The following is a 21315-nucleotide window of genomic DNA, read 5'->3' as shown; positions in this document are numbered from 1 at the left end:
TAACTTTTTCGTTACTGCTTTATTTTGATTTTTATTAACAATTTTGTTTCATTAAATTACTCTCAGGCGCTCTTAATTTAATGCGTTATATTTATCTGTTACTTGATATTTTTTTATATACTAATTTCCTTCAACTCAGTGTCCCATAAGATCGCTCGTTTTTTAAATATTATATATATTTAGCAAAAATGAGAAACATAGATGAATATAACCCGACTAGGTATATAACACAGCGAAGTAATTGAAAAAGTACTAAAAGTACCGACTTTCATAATTTATGAGTAATAAAACGTGTTTATTTTTCACTTTTACAACATTATTCATTAACATAAAATTCTGTTATAAAAAGACTAATAAAATAAAACGAAAACGAATTTTAAAAGACTAACGCTTTTAATAATTTCAGACAAAATAAAAAGCCTAAAATGTTTTATACATCTACATTTGCTTTGTGTGATCCATGGTAGTTTCCATATTTGTATGTATTTAAATTATATTCGTATATTTAAATGTACATCGAAAACACACATATGTATATCGAATTTGTAGTATATATTTAAAATTTTAATATATCTCATATGTAAATTGGAACTTGTAATAATACTTACTAAAGTATTATTACAAGTTTTGGTTCCACTTAATATTTAAAGGAAACAGCTGAATCTTTAACTTAATAAAAAAAACACAAGTGTCATTAATAACATACTACGGGGTCCACCGTTTTCAACTGACAAATATATTTTTTACAATTAATTTAAATAGATATTCACGAAATTGAATTTAACAAAAACAAAAAATATTGCCATAGCCAAAGTTACTCCTTATTATATCAGCTAACTACCAGTGAAAGTTTCGTCAAAATCGGTCCAGCCGTTTTCGAGATAATCCAGCACAAATAGACACATAGACACACAGGAATTGTAACAAAGGTTTTGGTATATGTACAGTGTAGGTATACATAGATAATATGTATTTAGTATAAAGCGGTTATTTTAATATTATAAAACAGACACTCTGATTCTATTATATGTATAGATTAAAGTAGTCAAGGTAATATAAATGTTATTATCACGAAATGTATTTCTCAAGTTCGTTAATTTTAATTCTTTAAAAACCCAACCCTTGTTACATTATGCATACTAATTTTGCTTTTTGGATATGCAAATGAGGTCGGGAGAAAGTCTTGTTAAAACGTTATACATATTGCCTGCGGCTTTACAGAACACATAACTTCTTATGTTGTTATATTACGTAAGGTTGTTTTTCAACCTCCGCGAACACAAGAACATTGGGCACTTAATGGTATGTGGTTACCACTGGCAACAGACATTGGAAATGTAGTAATATTAAAATCCCTTACACTGGCGCAATTTAAGCTGCAATATAACAATATTTTTTGCTGTTAAACGTAGAAAGGCCCTCACAAAATCTTAACATTAAGTCAATGCAAGCTCATAGAGATATTATGCTCTCTTTTATGGAATAGTTTGGCGGAGCATATGGGCCACCTGATGGTAAGTGGTCACCATTACTCATAGACAATGACGCTGTAAGAAATATTACCTATTCCTTACATCGTCAATGCGCCACCAACCTTCGGAAATAAGATGCTATGTCCCTTGTGCCTGCAGTTATACTGGCTCACTCACCCTTCAAACCGAAACACAACAATACTGTGTACTGCTGTTATGCGGTAGAATATCTGATGGGTGGTACCCAGGCGGGCTTGCACAAAGCCCTGCAATCAAGGTTTTTGTAACTCTTAAGATTTTACTTTAAAACTAACATAAATAAACACAAAATGTTAGAACATTAAAAATGCTATTAAGATCTTTTGTAATCTCTAGTGTAACTATGTTATTAATGAGATTAGTGCGCGTTAAAATCTCGACACAATAGTATTCTTACGATCGTTACTATTATTACTACATTGTTGCTATGATCGCGGTCTTCGTCCAATTTGGTTAATGTCGATGCGGTAAGTCTTTGTCCTCCCTAATTTGATCCTATTTTAGATATAATAGTACTAAGTATAAAAGTCACTAACCTTGTAATTTTATTATGTACAAACAGTGTCATCTAAATTCTTTCGGTCTTTATTTATCAAAATATTTGTATCTCAATGGGAAATGAAAAGATTTGTTTGCAAAAATACATTGGGACATGTTTTTTTATTTCTCTCATAAATAACATTCCGTGAAATTATCGTTTGAATATTATGATTACTAAGTGCATTATTATTCCTTATAAAAAGCAATTGTTAAACAGTTTTATGCTTCAGTAAATACAAGCTAAAACCAATGCGAAGTGCATTTTGAAATTCAAATCAACTTTAATCAATCCCATTGTAATATAATATTGATATAGCTTACTATTAATACATATATATTATACATAGCTTTATATTCGATAATTACATGATAAAAAACATATAGCAATTTATTAATATATAAAATATTCATTCATAAAAGTGCAATCGAGTGAGCTAAACTACTGATCAATATAAACAATTATTAAATAGCACACTGTTATATTAAGCACTGTTAGATCAATCTGTACATGTTAATATAACGTTCAGTTAAGACTGTTTCCTGATATCTGCTCATATACGACGTAAGCCCGCAATGGTCCAGTACTGTTAACACACCTTAAGCTCACATCGATTGATTACAAGGAACAGGTATTTCTCAGAAGTCAATAATCGGCCTTACTTCAAACCATATAAATTTACCTGATAGTGATAGATTTCTATTCAGCACATATACATATGTATATTGAATTTCCTCTGATTTTTTTTTTTAAATAAATTTAAAATCTGTTACTGTGTATTAGAAATCTATAGTAATGTTATAACTGCCAAATTAATGTATCTTAGCGTATGTTTTTACGGCCAAAACGTTTAACCGACTTTGATAAAATTTTGTATGTCGCATTTCTAATATTAATATTATAGAGTATGGTAATCTCACTCATGTATAAATTCTACTAAAACTCAAAACAGTATATGGCGAGGTCAACGATTACCACATACATTGAATAAACATTACACACATAAACGCGCATAATTTATTGGTGGAAGTAAAAAATATACCATTTTTCCCCATGTAAGAACTCACTATGTACCTCACCCTAGAAATGTTGAGTAGGTATTTTACACTTATGTATGTGTTATATGTTTATACGTATGTCATAATGTAAATCTGTCTGTCTGTCTGTCACGCTTTAACGCCCAAAGTACTGGACCGATTTTAATGAAACTCGGTGTACAAAAATTCAAGAACCTAAGAAAGTATATAGGCTATTTTTTTGGAATCAAAGAGGTAATAGCTCTTTGTATACCAATTACCAACGTAATATTTTAAGTTACAGTTACAGAATATATTAAAATTCTATTATTCAAATAGACCCCAAATAAAATTCTGATAAGAGCAGAAGGATAATGATGATTCATATTCTACGCGAGGAAAGCGGGTAAAAGCTAGTTGCAAATAAGTGCCTACATTTAAATGAAAAAATCCGTATTAGTGAATGTTAAATTTAATTTAATAAAAAATATATACAAAACGATTTACGGTTTAATATTTATTTTATAAACAATTTAAATAGCAGATTAAAGCAGTTGATCTAAACACAATCTGCTCTGAGTTGAATACAATATTGGGTACATTTTAGGCAAGAGCACCGCTTCAGCAAATCTTAGTAATTAGTATTCCACAAGTTTGACTAATGAAAATGCTTAAATGTTACGAAATTTGAATGGTTTAATTTAAATAATCATTTACATGCTTAGAATATCAAACATAACTAGTTACTTTTAAGGCGATAACGTTTGAGTATAACCTGGGGGCTTAGACAAAGTAACATCGCTTCATAGCGAAAAGAAACTGAAGTTCGCTATCGTCTCTGAGATAACGATAACAATTTCCTAGCCAATGTACTACGATTGTCGCGATCGTTGTGGCGAAATTGATATTCGCTAAGAAACGAATATTTAGCTGTCATTACATTATTTTAATACCGATATATGTTTTTTTTTAATAAGTTGGTTATGTCAAATGAATGTTTAAAAAATATTTGTTGAATTATTTACGTTGGCTCAGTTATGGAATAAAAATAATTGTTGTGTAGTTAGGAATACTTCGTTGGATTATTGAATTGTTGCCTATTTTTTCAATTTTTACTCATTAAGAGACTGCGATAAGACTGTTCGACTATGTTGTTCAATTGTTAAGACTGCTCCTAGTTTTTTTAAGTGTTAATATTAGTAAGGGTCACACATCGATACAATATATGTAAGAAATTTGTAATCAGTAAATCTAGCTTGCGCGTTAGATTATGCCCAGCAATTTATTAGTTTTATTGGATAATATATTACCTACGTATAAAAAATTATAAGGTTTACTGTTAATTAAAATATACTCATAAATAAAAGTTTTATTCAAAATCTTTATTCGGTCTAAAAAAGGCTTTTTTTTTAATCATTAATATAGCTACATTCTTCTAACCAAAACATTACGAATGAACTCATTTCCATCGTCATTTGTGGTGGTGCTTTGTCGCACAGAATGGTCTTCATTACCTTCAAGACCACTGGCTGGCATGTCACTCGGAGGTGGTATTCTAGCAGCTACTGCAATGTTGTGTAGTACACAACAGGCATTGGTTATTTTGCTAGCCATGTCAGGGTAATAGTGAAGAACTCTGAGTCAAAGTAAGTTTATTTAAGTACAACAATCAACAACATTGTTCTCACAAGCACCTTAAAACACTGTTAGATTCCTAATATATATAATTTTTTTAGCTTTATTTCCAGGGAAATTTCAGTGGATCCTTTTAATCTAGCATGATCTTTTAGGTCGTCACATAATTTCCGAAATGTGTCTTTGTTTAGCCTGAAATGTTGTATGAACAACAACTCTGGCATTTCTTCAATTGTATCCAATTGTCTTCTTAATGTTAATCGCCTTTGTCGCTTCTGCCATATGTTCTCAATGTGTGCAGCACGCAAAGAATGTTTTTTTTACTATTTCAACTGATAATTATTAAACATGCCTAGTTAAAATATCAGCTGACGAATGAAATCGGCCATTTTGTTTCGATATCTACAGCATCTTTGTATTCGCTTCGATAACTTTTTTGACAATCACGATCGCAACGAAGGCGAACAAAAAAAGTGCTGCTTGTCTACGCATTTCTATTGTAACGTCATGGATGACGTTCGATAACTATTCGCTAATCTATCGTTTCGTAATGAATTTTAACATTGTCTACCAATCTGCGATAGCGATGTCGATTGGCCACGTGATTTAGCGCGGCTTATGTCAATCCCATACATTTTGTTCTTTTCTAACTTCGCTATCGTTTTTTAAATGTTACTTTGTCTAAGCCCCCTGAAACGTTGCTTTTGACAGTAAGCGTTGCATGTAGGTTGCAACAAAGTAACCTGTACGTATTAGTCCCACTGTGTACAAGTGTTAGTCAAATGCATTTACGGTTAAAAAAAGCAAATGGATAGATACAAAATCTTTAAAGTTCTGTTATAAAAGATCATGATATATCATTATTCAAGATATACCGTTTAAATTTAACAAACGTTATTGTTGTAGCTGAGGTTGCTCCTGATTATATCAGCTATCCAGTAAAAGTCCCGTTAAAATCGGTTTTGGTGTTCTAGAGATTAGCCAGAAGAACCAGACAGACATAAATTGTAAAAAAAAAATATTTTGATATACTTATGTACCGTGTGTACGTATTTACAAATTTGTACCGTTGTAATAGTATTTAGCAGTGGTAAGCTACGAGTCTATTATTAAAAATGTTAATTTATTTTAGAAAGTGTTGTATTTAATTTTTATTTCTAATATTGGTTTCTTAATGCGTCTGGATAGTTTTATAGTTTCAGTAACATAAACTAATTTAACCTAGTTCTCATCTTCATCGAAACTGAATCCCGCGAGAAGTAGTACAAAGTAAAAGTACGATGCATTGGCTCTCAAACGTATATTTATTTACTATTTTCTATTGTTAATCTTAACGAGATATCTATACTAATATTATAAATGTGAAGGTTGCCTGTCTGACTGTCTGTCGCTCTTTCACAACCAAATTAAATAATCGGAATTAATGAAAATTGGTATCAAGCAAACTTCCACAACAACACCCCCCCCCCCCCCCCTCACTCCAAACTCGAGCGAAGCCGCAGGCGACTGATAATTTCTAATCTTAAACTAATAAGAAATATAATAAATATACTCACAGCTCTATGCGTGACAAACGACGTCCTCCCTTGAAGTCTAGCGCTGATTTTCGCTGGTGTATCTTCATCTTCTCTCTTAGGATCGAACCAGCCAAAGGCTGCGCCAACAACCAGAACAGCACCAAGTATCATCAGCGCTAAGAATCCGCCGATCGCAGCTTTAGTCGTTTGTGATATAACCATAGCCATATTGTTAGCACTTATCACCTTTTAATCATAATTAATCACAGGCACACACGTTGATACAATAAAGCCTTCTTCTGTTTTTGTTAAATTATAGATTCTCACGAAGTTCGCTTCGTACATTTCAATTTCCACGTCATATTTTTCCTCCTATATTTGAATCAGCGGAACTTTCACAGTCCGTCAGTTATTGGGTCATGAATTAGAACGTCAGTCGACCTAAGAGTTTTTTTTACTATTACTAATGTAGGTTGATAATGATTTAATAGATTTTAGTGCTGGTTTTAGATTTGCCAAATTTGTACTCAGGTAAGTTATCATTGGAAATAGAGATAATTTCATAATAAATCAAAAGCATATTTATAGGAATGAAGAGCTCAGCTTATTCGATCGTCATTCGTACAAGTACTGGTGTAATCATTTTTAGATACATAAAACTATAACGAACAAATCAAGTTATAGCTTTACGTGTAACTAAGTTTTCCTTTGGCAACAAAATATTTATCATATACAAAATCAATATTATCCAAAACTTTATAAATTCTAAATATGTATGGTGTGTTGTTAAACATAAAATCTTAGACAAAAACTATCCGGAGTGTTAAAACTAAAATACATAATATTAGTTTGATGGTAAGATTCATCGAAATTTATATTAAAATTTTTACAAATACTTTGAAACCCAAGATCTTAATTTGGGGTATGAAAGTATTCGGTCTATTCCAAATTTAAATAAAAATTTCGTCGAAAAAAATTGTGCGTTGAAATAATTCATACTCCTGGCACATCCTTTCTACTTGTACATGAGTAAATTCGCATAGTTATGCAAGAAGTTTAAGCAACTCAAGCAAAGTCACGGAAAGTTTCGTATTTTGTTCCTCTATGAAAAGTTGCGGCGATAAGCATTTGATTCCCCCCCCCTGGTTTGGTCTTATTAGATCGTTGAAAAGTTTAAACACGTTAATAATTAATGTTTTTGGTTTAAGAAATTATATATTGCTATAAAATTGTGATTTAATCCCTTTAATGACATTTTAATTTTCATCAAAAATAACGAAAGCATAATATTTTCAATATTTTGGATTTGACGGCCCTGCTGTTTGTGTGAGTGTAATCGACTTTATCTAAATTAAAAAGGGGAGAAAATTATCAAATGATGTGGTGTTTAATAGAAAGAATATATTTAACTGTTTCTTATATTGTTTTCATTTAAATATCAATAATTAATATGTCAATATGTGTACACAAAAACATATGTAAAAATTTAATTTAATGAGGGAATTACAGTTATGATTTTTAAAACCTAATAATAACCAAAATTTTGAGTAAACTCATTTTGTTTAATCAGGTCATCAAAACTCATCACATATTCTACCACCGAACGCATCAATATAAGTATTGCTACTTAGTGTTGTTACGTAACTATTTTAAAGATGAATGAATCAGTGTACTTCATTCTCAAAGTTGGAATTGCATTGTTATAAGATGAACCCATGCAGCCATTCGCCTATATGGGGTAGGTATTTAAAACAACGAACAAAATGCACCAATTTAATCGTCAATAAACCTATTTTCAAGATTCACACGAATGTTATTAACATTCAAATTAATATTTCGAACTTATCATTGTAGCTATTGAACAAAGGACCGTAATTTCAAATCGACGCTACGGCTGTTTATTTCGCTTAAAGCTAGTAATACACGAATTGTGGTATCTAATCGAAAATTCTCTACAGTAATTACATACTGATATATACGAGAATAATAAGGTTTTGTGTATGATATATTTCTCTTTTGTGATAAAACGTTATTAGGTTTTAATACGTACATGATAATATTGCTATTCAAAGAATTATTAGGTTATAAATTTCGAAAATAATAATTATTCATTTTTCTTTATATATTTCAGCCTGAATGCTTCATAATAGACAAAAAGATATATTTATTTTTTACATTATTGATAAATAGTTGTAGACTATTTTTAGGGAGAATATACTGTATTATAATTTATACTCGTTTTGTAAATTGCTACAGAATCACATATATAAAAATATTAATTAAACATTATTACGTTTGTTCAACAGACACATAGACTAAAATAAGTCATAGGTATTATGTACCCTACATGGGTACATAATACCTATGACTTATTTTATTAGACATAAATTGAGCTATGATACATAAAATATTACCACTATTGAAATTTAATATGCTTAATTTGTGTTTATGATTCATTATGTAATCAGTGGTCGAGAGAAACAATGTGAGAAAGCATGCGACACTTAAAATCCGTCACCAGTGTGACCAGATCACAGCTGCAAACCTTTTACTCGAGAGTCAAAATAGCTTTGGCAGCAGTTAAACGCTTACAAATTAATTTACACTTTAAACAATATTAGAGATTATTTGCTTTCTCAATGTCGTACCAAAACTGAACATCCAATTTTTTTTTATGTTATAGGGGCCAATCGACCAGGAGACTCATCTGATGGAAAGCGACCACCACCGCCCATGGACATCTGCAACACCCGAGGGCTTGCAAGTGCGTTGCCAGCCTTTAAGGAAGGAGTACGCTCTTTTATTGAAGGTTCTATATATATAGATCAATTAATAATTTGACCTTAATATTAAGAATGACTTTCATGCATAATGGACTACAATTGGAATCCCAAGAGCATTGATTGACATTGTCATTGACCAAGGATTAAAGGTGTTAACTTACCTTCAAGTGACCGTCATAATATCATGTCAGACAAATTAAATTTAACAAATAAATTGGAAAGATTATTACTTGATTGTAAGTGGTCGCCTTTGGCTCTATGGAGTCCCATTATTTTAACATGATAGAAAATTTACCCTCTATGTGGTACAAACCAATCAACTTAATTTCGTAGGCTGTCTGGCCACCAATACTTGGTATTGTTATATTCCGAAAAGAAGGGTAAATGAACTATGAAACTACTTGTAAATAGGACGGTATCAATAGTTGAAATATTTAGTGCCTACTATTTGAAATATCTGAAAAAAACTGTTAATGACATTTATATGGTAGAATATTTAGAATAATTGGTTTATTTTGTGGTAGGGCTTTGTAGAAGCCCGCCAGGGTAGGTACTACCCACTCATCAGATATTCTACCGCTAAACAACAGTACGAAGTTTTGTTGTGTTCTGGTTTGAAGGGTGAGTGAGCTAGTGTAACTACATGCACAAGGGATATAGCATCTCAGTTCCCAAGGTTGCCACCAACCTGCATTGCTGATGCATGCAAGGAATAGTTAATATTTCTTACAGCGTCATTGTCTATGGGTGATGGTGACCACTTACAATCAGGTGGCCCATATGCTTGTCCACCAACCTATACCATAAAAAAAATGCTATCCGTAGTATAATAACTTTAACAAGAATTATACACTCAAGCACCCCTTATGATTCAAATGTGCTCGGGTCTTACCAGTAACTTGCTTTTATTAATTAAAGTACATATAAGTCGTGTCATAGTTAACAAAATATAACTGGACTTAGATTGGATCCTAAATTTTTTCTCTCATATAGGAGTTTAAATAAAAAAAATAAGAGGTGTTGCCATAAGTGAAAACTGCAAACACAGTAACATATTCAGGTATACGTGATTTGGATTGCATACATACGAAAATGTTGAATAAGAAGTAGGTATCCATACAAATTTATTACAGTCTGAATGTATGAGTACTGCTCAGCCCACTTTTTGCTTTCGAGTCTAGTGTGTTAAGTGGGATGATATGAGTGCAGCGCGGTCGTGTAGTGAGAATTTTCTCGTCTCTAGTTAGCCAATGGGTTCTTTTATGAATACAAGCAATGTGTTCGGATTTTTTACGTTCACAGTAAGTTTTTTTGATGACTTGCTTTTAATAGTCAGTAAATTAGACTGTAAAGAATCAGTTCGTAATTTTTGACTCATAAATAAAGGAAAACATCGTGATTAAACCTGGATATGGTTGACAAATTAGGTATGAAATAGAGGCAAATGGTGGAGTAAGACTTCTTCCCACGAAAGAAGAGGTTTAGTTTTATGCTCTACCGTAATTACATTTACAGGCTGATACTATTACTCTACTATTGAAACAATCTTTGAAGAAAAATATTTTTACCATATATTTTACAGCAACTCAGAATATAGTAAGCGTACCTGGTACAAAAGGGCGTAAATGATTTTAGCTAAGATAGGATCGTTAACCGAAACGGTATACTACTCAGTCTCACAAATTATTCTAATAAGTTTTCTCATAAAAAACAATGTTATTGTCATGTTTAATAAAAAAAATTTGATTATAGCTACTCTATCTTTTAATTGAAAATTGTTCGACATAATGGCTGTCGAAATTTATAACGATAAAACATAGTGAGCCGGTTAAGCTAATTAATCACATGCCTGCGATAGTCATCACCGTTGACCTAATCGGCTTACGATAGATTGGTTTAATATGAACTTTCGAGGGGGTATCCCCTCCCTTGAAAACATAGAACATCATCATCACTATCCAGGTAACGGAATTACCATGAAAGTTACGTGTTCGGACATCACATACGGTTACAATAATTTGCTTTAGTAAAAAATTACTTTCTAAAAGTATAGCGTGTTCGTTTATTTATTATTTACACTATTTACAACAAAAATAATTATTACGCTTTTAAGCTTTTCTATTCAATATAGTAACTTTATATTTAAGGTTCGGAGAAGAAAATATCATGACCTCAGAATAACCGGCGCAAGAAACTCAACACAGGAGACTTTCAAATTATAATTTAAAAATATAATTTGTCATCGTATTACCTTCACAAACACTTGTATTTATCATCTATACCAATATTATAAATTTCTAACTATGTTTGTCTGTTTGTGTATTACGTCTACAAAGCTAAACCACTGAGCGAAAAGCATAAAACTTTTATAGTATTTCTATGTTCTGGTAGCTGGTCGTTATTGCTATCACTTTTTGCTTAGCAGATAAATGTTGTTTTAAAGAAAAATCAAAAATTTTATTGTACCAAATCAGCATAACTAAAAACAGATCGCTAAAAACTCAAGAATGTCAAACTATTTTCAGTTTAAGCTACGATCTTTCAGAAAACCCGTAGGGCCTAAACTGTATCCGGTCGTGTCAGATTTGCTGTCCCATTGGAGAATGAGAGTAAGAAAACAGATAGAGCATAGTTCATGTATCGATGCAGACATTCACTGTGTGAAAGTCGATGTGGCTTTAAATAATGTTGCTTGTGAGATGATATCAGACAGAGCAGTATGGAAGAAGACATGCTGCGCTGACCCCAAATGAAATTGGGATCAGGGAAGGAATATGATGATTGGTGGATATTTATTTATTAATTTTTTATTGTACACCACAGATACAAAATAAAAAATCTTAAAATTAAGATAGAATATATTTAATGTGTTGTACAATGGGTGACCTTATGGCTAATTAGCCATCTCTTCTAGGTAATCCAAAATATTTTACACAAAACTAGTTTATATCTCATATCAAAGAGGCAAGTTCATATGAATCAACTTGGTAATTCTAACGTGAATCGAAATTGTAGACAAAAACATTTTAAAAATACAATCTGTTGCAATGGATTGAATTTAATTTAGATTTTTTACACGGCTAAAATAATTTTATTTATTTACGAACACTTTTAATGGACTAAGTGGTCGTACATACACTTTATAAAAATAACAGTGTTTGTTTTATCGATAGGATTCTAGTAAATTAGTACATTTAAAAATACGTACTGACTGATGATGAGAGAGTTTCGGATCGTACTCATTTTTTTTTATCAGACAATCTGATATATAAATCCTCACGTCAATAACAAGTAATTGCTAATCAATACCGTTTTGACGATCTTGTTTATCGTGACAAGTTGACTGAGGCAATTCTAAGCTCAATATCTCACTGTTATGAATCTTGAAGGCTCTTCCCAGTTAAATCAATACACCAACACGTTAATCTATATATATAATAGCAAGGCCTCACGGACTGATTCATCATTATTAAATACATATATAAAATATTATAGCTATCAAACTATTAAAGCGAGGGCCTTAAAATTTGGCGAGAAGATAATTTTATGAAGTACACCCACTAAGGAAGGAATATTGGAAATAGTACCCCTAAGGGGGGTGAAACAAGGTTTGAAAGTTTGTATCGAAATCCGTTATTTTTAAAGTTGCAAATATGAAACTTTATTTATTGGCTACTGAAGATAATTAAATAGGTATTTAAGCGTTTCCGGATATTTTAGTCCTGAAGGCGTCAAATGCACACCGATGTAGTATACAATTATTGTAGGTCTTAAATTAACTTCATATATGCTTTAAAAAGTTAATATTAAATACGGGAAAAGCCACGGGAAATAGCTAGAAACAACAACAACAGCCTGTAAATTCCCACTGCTGGGCTAAAGGCCTCCTCTCCCTTTGAGGAGAAGGTTTGGAACATATTCCACCACGCTGTTCCAATGCGGGTTGGTGGAATACACATGTGGCAGAATTTCTATGAAATTTGTCACATGCAGGTTTCCTCACGATGTTTTTCTTCACCACCGAGCACGAGATGAATTATAAAGACTAATCAAGCACATGAATCAGCGGTGTTTGAACTCGCAATCATCGGTTAAGATGCACGCGTTCTAACCACTGGGCCATCTCGACTCAGCTAGAAATTTAGCTAGAAACACATTAATATAAATCTATTGGCTCTACATTAAAATTGCTTTTGTAGTTGTATGTAAAGTGTTATAAGATCTCACTGTGTTTCAGGTAAACATAATACAAGATAGTAAATATAACATCTTCAAAATAATTTATCTCTGTCATTTATCCAAAGTTATCTAATTAGTCAAGTAATTAATAAAATTAACGAAATCGCTTGAATGTCCTTCGAAACTTTAACAGTTAATGTAATTGTGAATGGGAATGTTTTACTTTGGAGCACTTTGGTCACAATCAATTTATTTGTAACAAAGTCATTTTAAATACAAATAAAAGAGAGAAAGCTAACGTATCGTGAAGGCATGCCGTACGCCATACGGGCAGGCCGATACAAATATATTCGACCTACTTTTAGTTGTAATTTAGTTTTGTGTCATCACCGTATCTAACAGCTATCCTGTTCATTAACCTTATAACTTTGTTAATCTTAAATACTTCAAAATACAATATTATTGGAATACATATACATAACAATATTATCTATAGTAACTTGGATGGCAAATGAGAATACAGCTATGTTATTAAATGCCCCATAAATAAGCAAACGCAAAAGCAACGAATCCAACAACGATGTATTATAAATACTATTGGACCTCGCGACCACTAGGCTGATTCGATTAATTTTTTATTTGTATTTTCAAATTCATCTCAATTCGTGAAATATCTTCACGGTTTACGATTTATGATCATCATGTTATTTTTTATGTGTGATATTTTTTTTCTATATTATTTATTATTTAATAGGTAGGTAGTAGCAATGGCACCGAATAACGATTCATCACAGGCATCCACAGATGAGATATATTGACCATTCAATACATAGTCAAAGCACCACCAACCAAGAAACCAAAGAAAACAATTGTGCCTGTAGTTACACTGACTCACGAACCCGTACTTATTGGCCGGCCGAAAATCTGAATACCCATACTACAGTTAATTCCTAATATTACTAATATTTGTTGCAGAACCAACAACCGTTGGGGAACACGCGTTCTAGAGTGCAGACCGCGTCTCGGCAAACGCAGTGTAGGACGTCCTCAGGCACGGTGGAGTGACGATATACGCAAGGCGGCAGGCAGGAGCTGCGGAGATGCGAGTAGCCAGAGGAAGACCACAGTGGCGTGCACTTGGAGAGGCCTATGTCCAACAGTGGACAAAAACGGGCTGATGTGATGTAATGTGATTCCTTGAAATTGATCTTCTTGTTGAATTTTGTCAAAAAGATACCACCAGTTAAGATTCACACTTTCTATCCTTCATACTAACGCTGCTCTAACTCACTTCCTTTATTACTCTTTGGGTAGTATAAAATCCGAGTAAACCATTATTATACCCTAAAGTATATCAATAGTCATGACCTTCAATATCCTGAGACAGATTATCTCCGTCTTGTCTGCCTACATTTACGTAAAACAAAAGACAAATCCATATAAAAACCCAACAGTTATTTTAAAAAGCGCCACTAATGCTAATGAGTTAGAATTATAAATACTGTTTGCGAACAGAAAACATGTTTGTATATCAAAACAAATACGTACAAAGCGAGGTCGGAAAGGAAGGACAGCACTTGACGTGTATTGAATGTACAGCGAAACTGATAACCTAGATGTTATGAAAAGCTCTAATAAAAAGCAACGTGACATAGATATTCCTACACATTATACTACCGCGTATAATTGGTATTCTATTTTTAATGGTTTCATTGTGTGGGTCATTCATTAATGAGCGTTATGTGTGGGTTGTCTATGTGTGCGTATTTTACGTACACACATAAGAAATCCGTGCTCGTGAAGCATTAACACGTTTTAATATTTAAGAGCGTTTTAAACGGATTAGCCATTTACACTGGTTTTCCAAAGGGAATTGTATACCATATATATAAATCAGAGACTGAAAAATCCTATACATAAGCTAAGTCTGTTAATAAAAAAATATTGATTAATAATTGACGGTTAACAAAAACTGTATGTACATTTACGTATAATTTGTTTTTCCAAAAAATTAAAATAAGTCGTAAGTTATTTCAATAAACCAAATAAAAATGAGCATATTATTTACTGGAAATGCTATTTAATATATGTGAGAAAATAACGAAACCAATCTATTTGACTCCTACGTTTAATTTGCATATGTTTAAGGTTATGTGAATTGAACGATTCATTACGCGCTAACCAATCATAGCTTTTACAAATACCTAATAATTAATATTCATAAAAAACTCTGAATGAAATTCGCATAGATAGCTTATGTATAGTTTGCGCTCATATAAAAACCACTTATGACGTCACGCTTCGTTGAATTAATTAAAAATGTTATAATGATTAAACTGATATTTTATATATTAAAAGGATAGCTATTTTTTTTATTTCAAATCCTTTAAAAAAAAACATTTGTATAAAAAATTTAGTTAATTTATTTTTTTATATACAGATGATGATGTCGTCCTAAATAATTTCAGTTACAGCGCTCAAGAGTGAACAGCAAACTACGCAGGACATATTATAATATACAATTGTTAGTGTCTATGTGTTTGTGTAAACACATGGATACTTTGTATTGCCTAAATATTATAATTTGACGACGGCAACCTGATACAACTAGAAAGAACTCAGACGCATTACCAAATACTACAAGTACTTACGAATATGTTACGATTTTTTATTGGACTGAACACAGGTTTTTTTTTAAACCATATGTAGGTCAACAAAACAAATGACAGTCAAAAAATACATAATATGGTTAAATTGATACATATTCTTGACGTAGAGAGGACATGCGATTTTTATTTAAATATATGTATAGCATCTAACATATAACAGCAACAAAGACCAAACTTACATTTTTTTTATTTTTGTTTCAGTTTTGAATCCAGAACTTTTACGATCTTATATCTAGCCTAGACTAAAAAGGCATTGGATGCATATAATATACAGTTCTAGTACAGCTATGTACGCTATGTAATTATCTACTTGTAGAACGTATGTATAGGCACAGCTGCTATTGTTAAGCCAGACTCCAGCCATATTCTAATTTGGAATATAATATACGAGATTTTGAAAATGGTATATATTAATATTTTCATATTCATTCGTTGTTAAACTCTCTACTAAAACTTAATATAAAATAGATTATAAACAAAATTGTGTCCGTTTTTATAGTAATATTTTAAAATGTTAATCGCAGATTGTAAAAAAAGGTTTGTTAAAAATATAATCTGTTTATGAAAGTAAATATATTTATTCATGCAATTGATGCAATGAAAACGAGTACTGTAAAATAACATTTATTTATCTATACGTAAGTAGAAAGAGTTTTTATTTTGATCTGAGCTGGTTCGACAAACGTATTTAATGTTTTCAGCTAAATAAATATTTAAAAACATACTTTAAAAAAGATGAAATGACGAACATAGACTTATCATTATATTATAATAATATATGAAACCACGAATTTAAGAAAAACACGTGTCCAGAAATGATTATTTTAATAATTTAAAACTGTTTGATTGTTAAATTAATATTTTTAGTAAATTGTGAAATTAACATAAATTAATTAAAAATAAAACATAAATTAGTCAGAAATATTTTAATTTTTGTAAACAGGTGTTAAATTGAGTGAATAAGTCTACCCACCTATTTATATTTGGTATAAAAAGAATAATCGGTATCGACAAGCTGGTTCGAGCCGTCGGAACGATCGGACCGCCTCATATTGGAATAAATCAGAGAAGATTATTCCTGAGTTTAATTTCATACCACTGAGAATGGTTAAAGATCGAAACCCTGACACTCGTGACGTCAGCTAAGGGGTCAGACATGCCTCTCCGTTTTATACGTATTCATTATACTAAAATGAAGTTACTTAGGATAGGCAATAATATTTTCATAATAAACGCCCATGAGATTGAAGTCGACTGACGCTCTAAAATAAACTAGTTTAAAACAAATTAACCGTTACATGCAGAATATCTATCCTTTAATCTATCCCTGTTACAAATGAACGAATGAATAAAACAACACAGTCGTTGAACGGACTTTCGTTATCTCGAATTACTTTATTAGCAGTAGCTAGTGATGTAACGTTGACTTGTAATTCCGTCGGGTCGAGGTCAGGCTTGCTTTATTGTGATTACATCTATTCCCAACTAGTAAATGTCGAACAAATCCTATCAGGATACATTGGACCTTTTAACATGTGTCTCGATCGGAATACATATTGCCTTTTACACGTATTGTTGAACAAACTAATGAAGTTGACGCAAATTAAATTTTGCCTTCTGATATGATTATTTTAATTAACTAGTGACATTCCCCGGCTTCTATTAATACACTACTACTATATACTACTATATTGTCCATGTATTATATACGAAAACCTTCCTCTCGAATCAATATAAATAATTAAAACCGCATCAAAATCCGTTGCGTAATTTTATAAATTAAAACATATATAGGCACAGATAGCAGTAACCGACTTGTTTTATAAGATGTGATGATGATTATGATGTTGTTTAGCTGTCGAGAAGTTTTGTGGAAGGCGGCTATCATGGTATTTGTATGACGATGGAACATACAGTGAGGAAGGTCTTGAGCATGGACGTGCATGGATATAGAAGAAGGGGATGACCAATGAAACGATGGATACATTTTGTGAAAGGAGATATGGCTGGAAAGAATTTTACCTGTGAAATGACGTCATAAAGACAAGTATGGAAGAAGAAGACATGCGCAGACCCCAAGTAGTATCCATTAAAAATATAGTTTTATATAAAATTATATGAGTATAAATTATATATTACACGAACAAAATAACTCGTCTGTGACGATTGGGTTTATAAGAAGAAGATTGGCTCTGAAGATGGTACGATAAAAAAATGGAACCATTAAGGAAACTTCTTCAATATTACCGTTTAACTCATCCAAATCAGTATTTTCGTTTCCAGTAACCAGAGAAAAAAAAATACGCGTCAAAAATTTAACCATCCACGCTCTGGAGTATTTTTAAAGGTAAACTGGACGTGTATTTGTCTCCTAATTGGCGCGATGCACTATGCGTCAACACTAAAGCCCTGAGGATTGGTTTGATCTTGATAAATATTAACATGAGCTAGTAATGGTTGTTTCTACTTTGTGTTTTTAGAATATCCGTATTCTATAAAAATGGCAAGAAAGTATTTGACAGCTTAAAAAAATTAAGAGTCTGTTTCCCCTATATGTGACTGACTGATTACATCAATATAATATTAAGACATCGCTCTTTTGAGAAGACTAGTCCCACTGTTTGGAATGAGAATCCTCTAATATTAAAAACAAGGTTATCTATCTTATTCCATAACGCTTATTCAAAGCAGTTTATTGGCTTCTTCAGGATTATCTTTGCTCATGAGGTTGTATACAAAGAAATTGGGCACATTCAAAAAATGTATATTTATTTTCCGGTTTTGAACGTACAGACTTTCGCAAATTACGATTTTCACGCTATCTACTAGAACAACTTGGTTTAATTACTGATATTCGAATACACAAATGAATAAGCATCTTGTACAATGAATCCATAAACACTATTAGCACAGTGACGTAGCGTTCCCGGAGTAATTTAACCGTCATTACTACGTTTCTGAACAAGAAATAGGTTAGTGGACTCGTCCCATTACTACCGGACAACTTCCATTGACTCCAATTCGGTTTAATTTATGTTTATTCTACTCACTGGCTCGTTATTCTAGATACTAGGTTATGAGGGTTTAGGTCTCAAGGGCCCGGGAAGGAGAGGAATTTATATCATTGGTAAGAGCATCGATTCTTGCTTTCAGTCATGAATTGCTTTCTATGTATTTATGTATGCGTCTGCATGTGTGTGTACTTGAACGTCGGCGGTGCGTGTGCGTGGCGACGTGAGACCGTGCTTGCGTGTGCGTCTCGTGAACGTGTTCGTCGGCGTGTCTGTGTGCGTGGCAGTGTGAATGCGTGCTTGCGTGTACCTATGCGTCTCTGTGTGGATGTGTGGCAATTTTTGACGCAACGGTTCATATGAAATGTCAGACAAGAAAATATTTGTTAAATTCAATATACTGTAACCGAGGTGTCATAGTTTTAAGTCGGAGTCAAAGAATCCGCCAAAATATAAACATTCGGTTTTACATATACCACAGATAATATCACACTAACAATAATATTGTACGCAATAATTCTACGCCATTACAGAATAACAGAATATACCGAGCAATTAATAAAAATAAGGTGTGACGGTACTATGGGAGACACTGCCACTAGGGAATGACATGAATACGCATTAAGTATTTCACAACGAACGTAATAGCTAGATATCTATATTCTATATCAATATTATAAATGTGAAAGTCTGTCTGTCTGTTTGACCAAAGCGCTGAATTGAATTTCATGAAATTTGCTATGAAGCAGACATGACCTCCAAGGGAGGATATAGCTGCTTTTTTGCCCAAGACATAACCACCAACACCCTAAAACGCGAGTGAAGACGCGTGTGACTACTAGTAATAGTATATTACAGTCCAACCGTTAATTTCAGTTAATTTCAGCTGATGCATTACATAACCAATTTTACTTTAATCTGAAATTTAAATGGTACACCTATTCGAGGAAATGACATAGAGCTTGATTCACTAAGATCGTATTATGCTAGGGCGTCACTGTAGCATATGAAAGCGATCCCATGCCGCCCGTCAAATAAAAGAAAAAGATACCGCGGGTTTTTAGTGGCTTTTCTGGTGTACTAGTCGTTCTAGGCACCGTTGCCACATACGTCCCACTTGTTAACCCTCGCTGCATTTAAAAACATTTAAGTATAAGAAAATGTATTAAATACAAAATTATTAACCAGCAATCTAGTTGCATTTTGGCTCAGCAATATGATTATTATTGTTGATGCGATGACGTCTGTTTAGACAATAATAGTGTCATGATTGCTTACATTGAAAATACAACCTACAAGATGGCTAAAATTATGGTACACTTTTTATGACATAGTAGGTAACGGACTTACCGGATAGAAAGTGACTAACGTCTACATCAAGAATACATATGACATGACATGTGCTACTTATTATACCAAAATTAACAATGGGAGGAGCTGCCATTGCAGGGCGTAAGTTTGATGGAGGCGGACATCCAGGAAAATTAACTCGTAGAAGGCCATTTGAATTGGTACCACCTACTTATCAAAATAATTAGTAATGCAATACCAGCCACTATGGAGTGTAACAGTGATATTGTCTATCAGTTGAGTTGTTCCATTTGCCAGTATGCCTAAAGGTTATCAAAAAAAAAAAAATTGAAGACTAAAATATATTTTATTCAAATAAAAAATATCAATTCCCCAATACTCTTGATTTTGACAATTTCCTCACTAATTCTTTGTAAGTACAAAGTACAGTACTACTCACAAATCCTCGCCTGATCGCGTAGAAATGGCACTTTTTCTCTATAATTATTATACGCAATCGAAAACCGCCATCGGCTTGATAAACTCATGGTCGAGACAATTCATACTAGTTTTATTACGAGCGATCGTTGTTACGATCGGGACGCAATAATTTACTTTCTTATCGGCTAACCCGATCTGCTGAGTAAGATTCGATCCTACAAACTATAGGATGACGCTATATCTTGGGTAAAGGAATTCTATGGCACTGAGACAAGCAATGTTTGAGTGATTGGGGATTTTTTTTACTTTTAGTCCAATTTATAATGTATTGTTGATGTTTCGACTTGTTTTATAGAGATCTTTATTTATTGACAGCGTAATCTGCGGTGTCACTTGCTTTCATTTTTATGGACATGTGCACATTATCAGTTTCATTCCTACTCAAACACAACTCAAACTCGAAATTATGTGTAATGCTTCTATACTTTATTAAGTATAGAAGCATTACACATAATTATTGATAGTCAAATTAGAGCTGAGATAGCCCCATGGTTAGAACGCCTGCATCTTAACCGATGATTGCGGGTTCAAATGTTGTTGCCTGGGGCAAGCACCGCTATATATGTATATGTGCTTAATTTGTATTTGTAATTCATCTCGTGCTCGGCGGTTAAGGAAAACATCGTGAGGAAACCTGCATGTGTCTAATTTCATCGAAATTCTGC

At 32.5% G+C, this 21315-nt stretch overlaps 1 protein-coding gene across 4 annotated transcripts in view; it reads right to left on the bottom strand.

Annotated features, from left to right (window-relative positions):
• The window catches only part of LOC124536526 (collagen alpha-1(XVIII) chain), a 71959-nt gene that overhangs the window by 35193 nt on the left and 15451 nt on the right, over positions 1 to 21315 (bottom strand). For 2 of the 4 annotated variants that reach the window (XM_047113082.1, XM_047113085.1), the window contains exon 2: positions 6257 to 6658. In XM_047113082.1, the coding sequence (XP_046969038.1) occupies positions 6257 to 6445 (189 nt within the window). In that variant the 5' untranslated portion in view covers positions 6446 to 6658. The remainder of the gene's footprint in view (positions 1 to 6256; positions 6659 to 21315) is intronic. The other 2 variants (XM_047113083.1, XM_047113084.1) reach the window with 2 other exon arrangements.

Source organism: Vanessa cardui, chromosome 16 (assembly GCF_905220365.1).
Source record: "Vanessa cardui chromosome 16, ilVanCard2.1, whole genome shotgun sequence".
Lineage (NCBI taxonomy): Eukaryota > Metazoa > Arthropoda > Insecta > Lepidoptera > Nymphalidae > Vanessa > Vanessa cardui.
This window is presented reverse-complemented; position numbering and strand designations above follow the sequence as displayed.